At 38.5% G+C, this 14,972-nt stretch overlaps 1 protein-coding gene across 1 annotated transcript in view; it reads left to right on the top strand.

Moving 5' to 3' along the window:
• Positions 1-14,972, top strand: part of DOCK4 (dedicator of cytokinesis 4) — a 360,754-nt gene that overhangs the window by 230,805 nt on the left and 114,977 nt on the right. Inside the window, exons 25-26 of the mRNA XM_006859354.1 lie at positions 1,130-1,228; positions 11,171-11,265. Of these exons, the coding sequence (XP_006859416.1) occupies positions 1,130-1,228; positions 11,171-11,265 (194 nt within the window). The remainder of the gene's footprint in view (positions 1-1,129; positions 1,229-11,170; positions 11,266-14,972) is intronic.

Raw genomic sequence — 14,972 nt, 5'->3', positions numbered from 1 at the left:
GGTGTAAATCTTTACGGGAGTAGAAAGCCTCATCTTTCTCCCTCGGAGCAGCTGGTAGTTTCGAACCGCTGACCTTAAGGTTCGCAGCCCGATTCATAACCACTACGCTACCAGAGCTCCATTAGCACACCCAAAAATTGTAGTCATCAAGACGTGATGAAATAAAGCTTTGTGTGGCACGGTGGGATAAAGCAATGGACCGCAAGGTCCTTTGAATCACAAGGTTGTCTGTTGAAATTTACTAGCTGCTCCTTGGAAAGCCTGTACAGGGCTGCTAAGAGTCAAAAATGACTCCACAGCACTTAACAACAACATTTTTAATTTAAGGAGGCAAGAATTTGTAATGTCAGCTGGTTAATATCTTTCGAGATTGAGTATTTCTGGAGTCCTGATGTGGTTCTGTAGGATAAGGACTGACAGCAAATTTGTTTGAAATGCAAGGTCCACAGTTCAAACTGACCACCTGCTCCTTGGAAACCCTATACAGGGTCATTATGAGTCAGAACCGACTTGACAGCAGTTAGAAGTAATAGCATTTCTGAAGAAAGCCATCCATAGTACCAGATGAATGAATGTGTACAATTCTGTGGTTTGCATGAAGTTACAGGAAGAATGTTAGAGTCGGAATGGTAAGGATGACTTCCAGCTCTGCCACTTTGTAGCTGTTTCACACCGCCCAAATCTTCTTGCCCGTGTGAGCTCCCATTTTACCTTCCTTTGAGAAGTAGTATACTCCTTACCACATAGGATCAGTAAGCTTAAGTGGGATAATGACTAAAAATATAATAACCCCCCCCCCAATAAATGTTACGAGGCCTCATTGATTTGCCCCCTTTAAGTGTGTGGGGGTTAGTTCCCAAGTGCAATGTTGCCATCCAGTAGAAAACTCACTCTACATTTTTAAAAAAGTGTATACCAAGCGCATGATAATTCATCACAGGGAGAAAATGTTGGCTGTGATACTATGGCTAAATTAGACTAAGAAGATTTCACAGGGTGATCTTAGATCAGACTGATTTTTGTTTTAAGTGTTCTATTTGAAGACAGTTCAGAGTAAGTTACTGATATTCTCTAAAGTCATTGCTAAGAAAAATATGCTTTTTTCTTTCTTTCTTTCTTTTTTAATTAGGGCGAGTTTGTTGCTTGTCTCCTGTCCCTTTTACGACAGATGACAGATAGACATTATCAACAGCTTCTTGATAGTTTCGGTACAAAAGAAGATCTAAGGGTAAGTGACTTTTTAAAAATTTCCTTTAATATATGTCTTTTTAGTTTCTTTTCTTCTTAGCCATCACTGTTCAGATAATCCATTAACAGTTGCCTTACCTGTTACCATTACATTCTAAGTAATTTTCTTCTCAATTTAATCCACATCTATTTTTTAATAGAGCAGTTCTCTCGTATTTTGAGCAAGAACATAGGATTCAAAATACTTATCATCAAAATTCAGTAGAAACAGAATAACATAACTAAGGAGATAAGAACAACTAGACAAATGCTAATAAAGTAAATTTACAAACATTGCCTTAATAAAAGATATAAATATAGTAGCTAGTTTCATCCCTCAAAAACCACCAAGAGAAGTTCTGACTACAGTTCTCTGACTAAAGAAGTAACATTGTGTTTGATATTTTGTATCAGCTCTAGTCTAATCAGTAGCTTCGCTAGTCCAACAGGCTGACACTACATAGCAAATATTGATATCAGGCTTATGAAAATCAATCTTTGTTCAGATTTGGGGAACTTTGATGGTTCCTTCAGAAGTGTCCACTGAAAGCTTAGAAGTTGATTCTGCTCAGGGGTGAATGGCCTCTCATCTCTCCTTATTGTGCCATTTTTTCTCTTCCATCTACAATTTCCCAGGCTAGCCATCATAATGGAAGGATGCTTAAATGATTGGCAGTAGGGAATCATCAGGCAACCGGCACAGTCACTGGGCCATATTTGCTTAATTGGAAGCCCTCACGCTGCCATGTTTGTTTGGTAGATTTTTGCATGGATAGTGGATAGTGGTCACTGACTTTTAACTGAATGAAAGATTTTTCAATATCTGGAAATAATCTTTTAGTTACTTTGGTACATTTGACAAGCTGAGTCATAGAGAATAGTAAATGGGTTGGGGGAAATCGTATCAATATAGTAGTCAGTCAGTTGGCATATACCTAATGACTGAACATAATTATGCTTTTCATACTCACATTCAATCTTGAGATCAGAATTAAAATTGAACGAAATACCTTAAAATGTACTCTATCTGAGTCCATAGAAATTTATGAATACTCGAATCCCCAGAGACAGCTACTATTAACACAAAGGGATATATCTCTATAGACTACTTTCGATGTTAGATACACACACATATTATTTATTTAAAATGTGATCATACTCATATTCATATGGGCCTACACCTTTTTACCCCACAATAATATATCATCAGTATTATAGAGACCTTTAACCTAATCTTTAGAACCTTATTGTACGGGTGCTGTACAAGGAGGAGTCAAAAAATCCATGGGGAAGTACCATTTTTTCCAAAAAATGAATTTTTTTAAACCCCCTCATATAATTTATATAATCTAATTGTTTCCCTTCTGATGGACATTCGGGATGTGTCTGGTTTTCAAACATTAGAAAGGACATTACAATGAACATCTGGACATGTGTGTATATATCTTTATAAGCATATGCCCTGATTGCTATAAAGCCCTGGATGAAGAATGTATGCATCATTGGATATGTACATTTTAAATTGAAGTAAATAATGATAAATTATATATTGAAAATTTTCAAATTAACAGGTGTTTCTTCTTTAGTCTTACTGTCACTGCTTCCCCACCCCCCAACACCTTTTTTTTTAAAAAATAATTCAAAGAAAGAATTGACCTAGCATTTCCCAGTGATTCTCTGAGTCGGGTGAATTTTGAAAAGTGTGAAGTTCTCAAGAATCTACTGAGAGTAATGATGTTTTAGCTCCATTCCTGTGTGAAGAACCTCATCTCTCCAGGGTTACTGTTAGAGTGGTTTCTGACTCTGTGAACACTGAGCCATTTCTTCCCATTGGACCCAGGTACTTGGAAAAGTGGCGTGAGTCACAGTGTCAGCACAGAGTGTGTAGGAGCAAGGACCCAATGGCTGCTGCTCTGTATTGTTTAAATTTTTTTCCCTTCTCTAGAACATGGCATTATTTGAAAAATGAACAAAAGCAAAAACAAGGTAGTGATTAGGGGTTTTTCTCTCCTCCTGTAGTCAGTAATGTTCTATTATACACCCACCTTGTACTGGGGACTAAGGTTTTGTCCATCTTCCTGGTATTTCATGCATATATAATATAATTCCTGTTCTTTGTTGATTATGACTTTTCATGTACATATGCATATACTTGATCTAAGCATGAGGTTATACCTGTTCTGAAAGTACAGTCTTTCATTGTCTCCCATACGCAAGCCTACTAGCTTTCAAACAGCATACCTTATCAAGTTTTCTTCCAACTTTAAAAATGTATGTTTCCTACTTGCAAAACAAGGCCCAGTCTCTTCATCACATCTGATCCAAGTTCAACTGCTTTCCAACCTCATCATCTTCCACTGCCTTCCACACACCTTTCACTCTAGCCATTTAAAATTATTTTGATTTCCCAAACAAACCATGCACTGTATATAATTCTTAATTCTTTTGAATCTTTTTGTCAACCTGAAATACTTATTCCATAACCACTGCAGTTCCATTGCCTAATTCCATAGCCCTATTAATTCCATTCCCTGATTTTAACTCAGGCTGAATACAGCTGTGATATCACTTTCTTGATGAAACCTTCAGCAGCTATAGTCTTTATCTCTCTGTTTGCTCTGTTTCCTTGTGTTGCTAAAGATGATGGACTCCTTGACTATAGGTATTATGTCTTTGGCTCCTAAGTACAGTACATTAAATCCTGTTTCAGTGAATGAATCCTCTTAATATATTTCTGCATACTACACAAGCCATATTTTTCTATACAGTTATTTTGATTTGTAGTGTTTATTTGAATGAACTGACTATAGAAAAATAGTTCTATAGCGCTGGAAGATTAAAGACCATTGGGAGTTATTTTTAAATATAATGTAGTTAAAGATTTAATTATGAGGATATAAAATTTAAGTGTGGTAATGATTATTAACACTCTGTAATTGAATTCACATCCCACTTCAAGGTTGTTACACATCTGATACTTGTGGCAAATTTTAAAAATAGCATTTAACTATACAGGCAGTCCCCAGGTTATGAAAGAGATCTGTACCTAAATGTGTCAATAAGTCAAGTATGTAGATACACTGGAACAGGCGGAGATGGCTTCTTTTAACCTTTCATAAAAAATGAGCCCTGGTGTTGCAGTGGATTATGTGCTTGCCTTTTAACCAGAAGGACAGCTGCTTCATGGGAGAAGGATGTGACAATCTACATCAGTGAAGACTTACAGCTTTGGAACTCTCATAGGGCCATTCTACTCAGACTTACAGGATCTGTGAGTTGAAATTGACTCAATGGCACTGTGGGTTTTTTGGTTTTCTTTTGTTTTTCCATGCATGAAAAGAATCAGAATTTTTTGGATGTTTTAAAAGTTTAAAAAGTTGCACATGCAGCTGTTTATTATGAAGAATTTGTTGAGCGTCAGGGTTGGACAAATTTACATAGCATCAAGACCCCCGGCGACATAGATTGACAAAGTGGCAGCATCGATGGACTCAAGCATGGCAACAATAGTGAGGTTGGCCAAGGATCGGGCACTGTTTCATTCTGATGTGCATAAGGTCGCTATGGGTTGGTATCGACTCGATGGCACCTAACAAACAACAAGATGTCTAAAAGTGGGACAATTGTAACCCAGAGATTGACTGTATGTTAGCTAAACATTAGGAAATATGTTTCTAGAAAGTTCTTTCCAGTCAGTTAGTTCATTGGCACAAGGAGACAATGTTCTGATCTGTCTGTTTTATTTTGGGGTTTTTTCGGCCTGTCTTTACTCATGTTTGATGATCTCATAATTTATCTTTCCATGTCTCACAATTCTGTTTCATAAGCTTTTTTTTTTTTTTTTTGCCTTGTGCCATTCTTATCATGATATCATGTATAAACACAAAACAAGTTTTACATTGTGTGGTCAAATAATATTCCTATAATACAGATTTGATCTGCTTCTACCCCTGCATATAATCTCTCAGTATCTCTGTGTCTCCACTTTGCCTCTGGAGAAATTTTGTAGCAATGAAGTGACACACTGTGCTCTTTCTTGTCTCTGAGACTTGCAGGTGTTCTTCTCCTGTGCCTGCAATGCCTGGCTCTCAGACTTAATCCAGCTGAATGTACCAATGTGATTTTTAGGTTAATAGTCATCTCTCCCATCAAACTGTGAGTTCCCTAAAGACAAAGACCACATTCAGCTTACTGTGATGTGGCATGTTGCAGGCATTCACTAGATATTGTTGCATGAATGAATAAAAGAATGTATCTTACTGCCAGGTGCCTCCAGCAGATATCCGACACAGTGCCAAGCACATAGTAAGCACCTGAGATTGATGAATATGTGAATGTTGGTGATTATTTCTAAAATCAGAACAGCTGCGCTTGCTTTCTTTTTTATTATTATTTTTAGAATTCACTATGGGACTTTTCATTGTTTGGGGAGAGTTCACAAAAACTTTTTTCCTTAAGTTTCTTGCACTGAGGAGGTATTTCTGCAAAGAAGCATCTCCCGGTTTCATTTTTATTTTGAACCCTGATATGAAGAATACCAAGTTATAGTGTTGTGCTATTTGAAATCAACAAAAAAGGAAACTTATCCCCAGCTGCCAGTTTTTAAATTGTGGCATATGAAACATTTGTTTCTCTATGCTATCCAGTCAGCTATTATAGGCAGGACAATGTTCTTTTTAAATTCTAAAAAGAATCTGTTACTTAGTACTAGTTATGCATGTGAAATAAAAGCCTTTTTTAATTTAAGAGCATGTATTTGGTATCAAAATGACCAGATTTCAAACGTACTTAGAGAGGTCAGACATTGAAATATCACTGTATTTGGAGGCCAGGGAGGAGAGTGGAATGTTCTGGAAACTTAGCATATATATTTTCTTCTGCTTCTTTTTCTTGTAGAGTGTCATCTAGTCCATTCTAACTCATAGCAACATTGTATAGGGTTCCCAAGGAGTGCTAGTGGGTTTTAACTGCCAGACTTCTGGTTAGCAGTCTCGTGCTTATCCTATACAGCACCACACCAGGACTCCATACATTTTGTTGTTGTTGTTGTTGTGTGCCACTGGGTCAGTTTGTACTCATAGAGACCCTAGATAGGGTTTCCTAGGGTGGCTGGTGAGTTTGAACTGCTGACCTTATGGTTATCAGTCCAGTGTTTATCTGATAGTACCATACCAGGACTCCATGCATGTTTTAGTATGCTAAAATATCGAAACTGAGAGTCTAAAATTAAATCTGTTGCCTAACAGTTGACAATACATGCAAGACAACATCAAAGATTCAACAATTAAGCCCCTAATCTGCTGTTGTTGTTCTGGTTAGGTGTCATTGGGTCAGTACCGACTCATAGTGACCTTAAGCACAGCAGAACGAAACACTGCCCGATCCTGGGCCAACCTCACTATCGTTGTCACGCTTGAACCCATTGATGCTGCCACTTTGCCAATCCATCTCACTAGGGGTCTTCCTCTTTTTCTCTGACCCTCCACCTTACCAAACATGATATCCTTCTCCAGCGACTGATCCTTCTTGATAATATATCCTAATTATTAGAGACAAAGTTTGGCCATCCTGGCCTCCAAGGAGCTCTCTGGCTGCACTCCTTACAACACAGATCTGTTGGTTCTTTTGGCAGCCCATGGTACTTTCAATATTCTCCTCTAACACAGTAACTCAAATGCATCAGTTCTTCTATGGTCTTCCTTATTCAGTGTCGAGCTTTAATATGCATATGAGGCTACTGAAAATTCCATGGCTTGGGTCAGGCGCATCTTAGTCCTCAAGCTGACATCTTTGCTCTTCAACATTTTAAAAAGGTCTTGTGCAGCAGATTTGCCTAATGCAATACGTCGTTTGATTTCTTGATTGCTGCTTCTGTGAGTGTTGATGGTTGTTGATCCAAGAAGAATGAAGTCCTTGACAACTTCAATTTTTTTCTCCATTGATAAGAGTGTTGTTTATTGGTCCAGTGGTGAGGATTTTCATTTTCTTTATATTGAAACACAGTGCATACAGAAGGCTGTGTTCTTTGATCTTCATCAGTAAATATTTTAAGTCTTCTTCACTTTAAGGTTGTATCATCTGCATATGGCAAGTTGTTAATGAGTCTTCCTCCAATCCTGATGCAACATTTTTCTTCATATAAACTAGCTTCTCAGATTATTTGCTCAGCATACAAGTTGAATAAGTATGGTGAAAGAATACAACCCTGTCACACACCTTTGTTAACTTTAAACCAGTCAGTGTTCCCATGTTCTTTTCGAACAACTGCCTCTTGGTCTATGTACAGGTTCCTCATAAGCACAATTCAGGAATACTGGTATTTCACAATGTTGTCCATAGCTTGTCATGATCCATACAATCAAAAGCCTTTGCCTAGTCAATAAAGCACAGGTAAACATCTTTCTGATAATCTGTGCTTTCAGCCACCATCCATTGGACATCAGCAATGATATCCCTCATTACACGTCCTCTATTGAATACAGCTTGAACCTCTGGAAGTTCTCTGTCAATGTATGCTTTTGTAGTCTTTTCTATATTACTTTTAGTAAAACTTTACTTGCATGGGATATCAAAGATAGCATCCGATGATTCTGCATTCCAAGAGTTCCATATGGATCTCTTCCAATCAGTTGGCCAGATAGTTGTCTTCCAAATTTCTTGGCAGAGATGAGTGAGTGCCTCCTGTGCCACCTCACTTTCTTGAAATCTTTTAATTTTTATTCCATCAAATCCTGGTGCCTTGTTCTTTGCCAATTCCTTCAATGCACCTTGGATTTCCTCCTTCAGTATCATTGGCTCTTGATCATATGGTATCTCTTGAAATGGTCGAACATTAATCATTTCCTTTTGGTACAGTGACTCTGTGTATTCCATCTTTTCTTGATGCTTTCTGCATCATTCAGTAATTTGCCCAGAGAATCCTTCAATTAAGTAATTCGAGCCTTGAATTTTTTCTTCAATTTCCCCAGCTTGAGAAATGCTGAGCGTGTTCTTCCTTTCAGGTTTTGTGCCTCCAGATCTTTGCACATTTTGTTATAAGATATGGCTTTATCTTCTCGAGCTGATCTTTGAAATTTTCTTTTCTTTCTTGTACCTCATTTCTTCCATTTGCTTTAGCATCTCTATGCTGGAGAGCAAGTTTCAGTGTCTCTTCTGACTTCCATTTTGACCTTTTCCCTCATCTGCTAGCCAGTTTCAAAAGGTTGGCGATTCAAATTCAGCCAGTAGTTCAAGGGGGAAATACCCAGCAATCTGCTTCCATAAAGATTACAGCCAAGACTATGCTAAGGGGCAATTATGTTCTGTTATCTGAGGTTGCTCTGAGTCAAAACTGTTCAATGCAACTAGCAGCAACACAGTGGAATGTATTTATCTCCTTTAACTGCAAGGGTCATTAAATCCCAGAAAGATTAAATAAATCAAGGTCATTGAGCTACTTAATTATGGAACCAGGTTTAAAAATCTAGATTTGTTTAATGTTCTTTTATTTTTATTATACTGTTTCTAAAAATGAGTGGTTATGTAAGGTATTTGTAGCTCCACTGGATACCTGAGAAATTTCCTATGAAGCAACCAAGGGGCTTTTTTTTTAAAGACTTATGTCCATACAGGCATTAAAGCAACATGACCTGGTCTCAGGACCTTTCATTGTCGTGTGATAACTAGGACCGTGAGATGGCCAAGAAAGGTTGTCCCTCCCCATCTCCACTACTGGGAATACCTTTTCTTTTGTCCCCAGAACTTCAAAATCAGAACAAAGTTGCCAGCCTAAAAATTCTCACCCCATCTCTACTACTGGGAATACCTTGTCTTTTGGCCCCAGAACTTCAAAATCAGAACAAAGTTGCCAGCCTATAAAATTGTCTCCTCTAGTCAAACTTTTCAGCTAATTTTACCTTTTGTTCAATTGGTGTTACAACCACATGCAAGCACACACACATATCTAATGAGGAAGGATGGGGTCCCTCATTTCCAATTCTGTTAGAAGTTTTTAGAAGAGAAGATGAAGATTCAGTATTTTAGAATCCATTTATACTATTCCTAATGAATTGTAGACTTCAGAAATTAATGGCATGCACTTTCATGACATTTCTTTGATGTCCATCATAGCAAATTCAGTAAGATAGGAAACTAAAGCCAGATATAATTCATTGAAAAGTAAATGTGAATGTGAAGTTAACATTTGTGTGTGTGTGTGTGTGTGTGTGTGTGTGAGTGAGTGAGTGATTATCATATGTGTCAATGTCTGGGAAACCTCAAGTAATCAACTGAAAAACAGTAAAAAAAGTTTTAGGAATGCATATAAAATGGATTCTCAGAGTTTTAATGTTCTAATATCTTAGTTTCCCAAGGGTAGACCAGAGCCTGAGGAAAAAGTGTCTGACCTTACTTGGAGCCCATTTTAGAAACTCTGTCTCTGGTAATTGTGCAGACCTGGCCATTTAAAGACAGATGACCTAGTGGGCACATTCCCACATGCCATACAACACACAGAAACGTATATGTGTTGATGCCAAAGAAGCTAAAATAAATTCTTGTCAAAATATTTATGGGCCTGATCGAAGCTGTTAAAGTATGTTTAAATTAAAAAAAAGGGCTACCACATGGTTATGTTTTTAGATTTTTTTCTCTCTCCTGTTGGTATGAGTGGCAGCCATAATCTTATATTCCGGCAGCTTACATGTTTAACATAATGTGTTGTTGAGTTTGATAAATAAAACTCTTATGCTTTGGGGGGTTTGCATTTTGTTTTTTTAAGCAACACCGTCCTGTTGCTTTCAATCACATTGTTATAGAATTCTGTCTGCCTAGTATCACTTAAGATTATTTTAAAAAAAGGGAAAGAAATCAAGTGGCTTCAGTTAATATATCTGAATCAAAGGTAAATTGAATCAATCCTTTTTTTTTTTTTTTTTTTAGTAGAGACTGCCTCATTTCATTTATTAAATGTGGTGAATTAGCTCTTTGAGCCCCCTCTAAATATCATGGGCAACACCAGTTTTGGTCCTAGCTTTTGCATTGAGTGATATCAAGAAGAGATATTTTCATGTTTGACAATAGCTTCTTGTCAAGAGATTTTCCAGGTGTTCAATTTCAAGCTAATATCCCAGTGACTACTGTTGCCCTCTGGCAGAGCTTCTCTGTGAGGAATACCTTCAAGTCCTTGTCCCTAGGCTCAGTTGAACTCACATCCTCATTTGAATTTCTTCTGCATAGCCCACTCAGAACAATTCAAATTCACTTGGATTCTATAAACCTGCACACATCTTACTAAGACTGCATTTTTACAACACTTTCTAAGAAACATGAATTTTTGTTCACAATGCTTTTTAAGTGAACGTATTTTTCTAAATATTGAGACCTGTTTACAGGATAGTAGAAGGAGCCCTGGTGTATCAGTGGTTCAGTGCTCTGCTGCTAACCAGAAGGTTGGCATTTGAACCCACCAGCTGCTTTGTGGGAGAAAGATGTGACAGTTTCCTTCTGTAAAAGTTTACTGCCTGGGTAACCTCATACCTGGGCAATTCTTCTCTGTCTTAAAGGGTCACTAGGAGTCAAAATCAACTCAACAACAAGAGGTTAAAGAGTAGCGGTTCTCTGGGGTTAAGAAGCCTATATGTTTAGAATACTATAACAGAAGGAAGAGATTATATTTGTTTGTTAATCTTCTTTCACTACTATTCCATTTTATTTCCATAAACTATAATTTTTAGTGCTTGTAAAAAAAGTAAAAAGTAATGTCTACTGTGTATGAGAAGAGAAAGGAACATTTGGGCAGGGTGCCGGGGCAGGAACAGGAAGGATGATGTTTCTTTCTCTGGGGTGAACCATTGGACCATGTTCATGACTCTGGAAAGTAGCACCTTACTTGTTTCTTTTGTGTTTGTGTGTGGTGACAGTTGCAATAAAATCAGTAAAATGGTCTATTTTCTTCTTATCCAAGGATTTCCTGCTGCAAATATTCACTGTATTCCGAATATTGATCCGACCAGAGATGTTTCCAAAGGACTGGACTGTTATGCGCTTGGTCGCTAACAAGTAAGGCATTTAAGATGATGATAATTGTGACCCAGTATATTGGGGGAGAGGAGAGTATGAAATGGTCTTTTTTTTTGTTTGTTTGATCTCAAGTTTAGGTCCTGCAAGTGCTAGGTGTCTGTTTCATTGCCATTGAATTAACTTCTCTCAGTCCAGCTTTATTTTTACTGCTCTTATTAATTTTGAATGGGTAATACATTAATGTAGTTTGGAAATCAGAATAACCTAACGGTGTATGCAATGAAGTGTCACTCTCACCTCTGTCCCCATCTGTCTTCTGCCTCGACCTACAGAAGGTGCTTTTATTTCCTCCCTATCATTCATCAGAACCTGGCAGATAGCATGATACAAGTAGGATTCTGCACCTGGCTTTTTTCTCTTAAAATCTCCTGGTAGTCGATTCCTGTTACTATGTGAAGGACTCATCATTCTGTTTTTCTTTTCTTTTCATTTATAGTTACATATATAACAGTCTACTGAATAGATGTACTATAGTGTATTTAACCTGCATCCTGTTTCTGGAAACTAGAGTCATATCTTACCTTTCATGATTCATTTAAACTCTGCAAATGCCTTGAGCATCTACCATGTGCCAACCAGGGGGATAAGACATGAGCTCCAAGGCTGACACATGAAGATTGAAGTTTATAATTATGCAGCCTAAGTAAGGGGTCCCAAATTAAATAACTGATAAGCAGGTAAAACCAGAATGTAAGCTCTGATTCCAGTAGATCTGGCAGCATCGTGTTTAAAGCGTTCAGCTGTTAATTGAAAGGTTTGCAGTTAGAGCCTGCCAGCACTCCACAGGAGAAAGAGGTGACAGTCAGCTTCCAAAAAGATTTACAGCTTTAGAAACCCTGGGGGGCAGTCCTCCTCTGCCTAACAGGGTCCTTATGAGTTGGGATGTACGTGACAGAAATGCATTTTTTTTATTATATGTCCAAGGATCAACAGAGAGCTGAATATCGTGCTCTGAAATGAGGACAGATCTAGATAGACTTGTGGCAAACTATTGACATGAAGTGTATATTTGAATCTCTGGGATTTGATAAGATTGGTGTTTACTAAGAATTGTTATTGTTGTTGCTAAGTACCAGGGAGTCAGTTCCGACTCATAGTGACCCTGTACAGGGTTTCCGAGGCTGTAAATCTTTACGTGAGCAGAAAGCCTCATCTTTCTCCCGCGGCACCGCTGGTAGTTTCGAACTGCTGACTTTGAGGTTGGCAGCCTGGTTCGTAACCACTACGCTACCAGAGCTCCTTTGCTTCTTACTAAGCATGTTGTTGTTAAGTGCCATTGAGTCAATTCCAACCCATAGTGACCCTGTACAGGGTTTCCAAGGCTGTAACTTCACAGGAGCAAAAAGCCTCATCCTTCTCCCGTGGAGCAGCCGGTAGTTTCGAACTGCTGACCATAAATTTCGCAGCCCAATTCATAACTACTGCGCTACCAGAGCTCCTTAGCCAGCAAAAAACGAAATAACCTGAGGGCAAAGCTTAAAGATGTGGAAAAGGATCTTAAGGGGCAGACAGAATGGCTAGGCATGTTCCAGGAGAGTACAATGTAACTCGTTTGTTTGCTCCCTCATCTTCCTCTCTGTCATCTCAGGTACAAAATGAAGGGCAGTTCTTAAGAAAACCTGCCCAGGCCCCTCCCAAGCTTTGTGTTTACCCTTTTGCATAAAGGATTTTACTTTCCAAATCCATGTTTGCCTGATTCTCCTTCCCTCCTCTTCTCCAACCAACTTGAGGCACAGGATAAAGGCTGGACTCTCCAGGCATCTACCCATCCATAGGTCAAGGGTACCATATGTCTTTTCCAGATGCCCAGGTGTGATGGTGGTGAAACTGCCAGGTGCACAGGATTTGACTTTGATTAGATGTGCCTAATACGACTTCTCCTGCAGTATACATTTATAGACTTGGAACTGTTAAAATGATGTGTTAAAAACTTGGTGAAATAACAAATAGTATAATATGGCATATTAGATTTTACATAAGTACAGAAGCAGCTTTTCCATTTTGAAGGCTAATTGAGTCTGCTAAAATAGCTCTCTTTAGAATGTAGCAGATTTCGTTTTATATTTGTGAGTAGAATCAGATAATCTATTCATCTAGATGTCCAGATGCTACAGTTTCAAGTGGAGGCTTTTGCTCACGTATCTGACCTTATTTGCAAGGAGAAAACATTCTGGGAACCTGGCAAGGGCTATGAAGTCACCCAAGGAGCCAGGTGGGAAGAGGTCCAGACTCTCAATGTCATCACCACGCAGCATCAGCATTTATCATTCTGCATGTCCTCTGTGCAGAGAGAGATTTTGACTTGAATTCAAATTCTCAGTGGCAAAAATTCATATTGAAATGTGACATTGTCTGTCTTACATAAACAGGCTCTGCTTGAGTTTGCAGAAAACCATGACAACAATGTAACTTTTTTGATATTAAATGCTGTCTCTCTCTGCCCCATCTCAAACACTGTATTCTCTTTATGAAAACAGCATGGTAACCCATAATGATTTTGTTAGAGATGAATTTACAATTAGATAGAAGATTGCTCTAATAGTAAATCCAAAAAGAAAAAGGTGTCAGTAGCCTTTGCTAAATGCAGTCCTTGGAGAAGGACATCATGCTTGCTTAAGTGGAGGGTAAGCTAAAAGAAGACCCCAGTAAAATGGATTGGCACAGTTTGCAGCAGCATTGTGCTCAAGCTTAACAGAGCCTGTGAGGATGGCACAGAACTGGGCAATGTTACATTCTGTCACTATGAGTCAGAACCATCTTGACACTACCTAACAACAGCAAATGTAGTAACAGCATTATGTTGCCCCCCAAGTAAGTGCTGATAGGATACTGACACTGCTTCTCCACTGATGACAACTGGTGCCCAGAAGTCCAGCAGAGATGGGACTTTAAGACCTGGCAAAACACCTGCCAAGTTGAAACAGACCACTTGCTATATGTTTGTTGCTTACCAATTCTCTCTTCATTTAGCTATCCTAGACATTTCTCATCCACGTTTTGGAACCTTATGAGATTTTACTTGCTTTATTTTTGTTGCAATATGGAACACAGATAAGCTTTCAACTATTTGTGCTTTACTTTTAGATGAGAATCTATAAATGTTGGTGAACTTGTAGATAGGACAAACAGTTAATGTGCTCAACTGCTAACCAGTAGTTCAAAGTTCAGATCCACCCACAGGCTCCTTGACATAAGATCAAGCAATCTGCTTCTGAACAACAGCCATTAAAAGCCCTGTGGAGCTATGTTCTACCCTTACACACATGGGGCTGCCACGAGTCACAATCAACTCAACAGCAAGTGGGAAAAATTAAAAAGTATATATTTATGTATATGTATACTTGTACCTGAGTAGCTCTGGTAGCGTAATGGGTTACAAGTTGGACTACTAACCACAAGGTCAGCAGTTTGAATCTAGCAGCTGCTCCATGGGAGAAAGATGAGGCTTTCTACTTCTGGAAAGATTTACAGCTTCAGAAATGCAATACAGGGTTGCTATGTGTCAGGAGCTGCTTGAAGGCACATAACCACCACCATGTATGTGTGTATGTATGTGGGGTGCTTGGTAGCACCATAGGATAAGCATTGGAAAGTGAACCACAAGGTCCACAGTTTGAGCCCACCAGTGGCTCCAAGGGAGAAAGATGAATCTTTCTGCTCACAAAAAGATTTAAAGCCTCGAAAAC

This window comes from Chrysochloris asiatica, unplaced genomic scaffold (assembly GCF_000296735.1).
Source record: "Chrysochloris asiatica unplaced genomic scaffold, ChrAsi1.0 scaffold00032, whole genome shotgun sequence".
Lineage (NCBI taxonomy): Eukaryota > Metazoa > Chordata > Mammalia > Afrosoricida > Chrysochloridae > Chrysochloris > Chrysochloris asiatica.
This window is presented reverse-complemented; position numbering and strand designations above follow the sequence as displayed.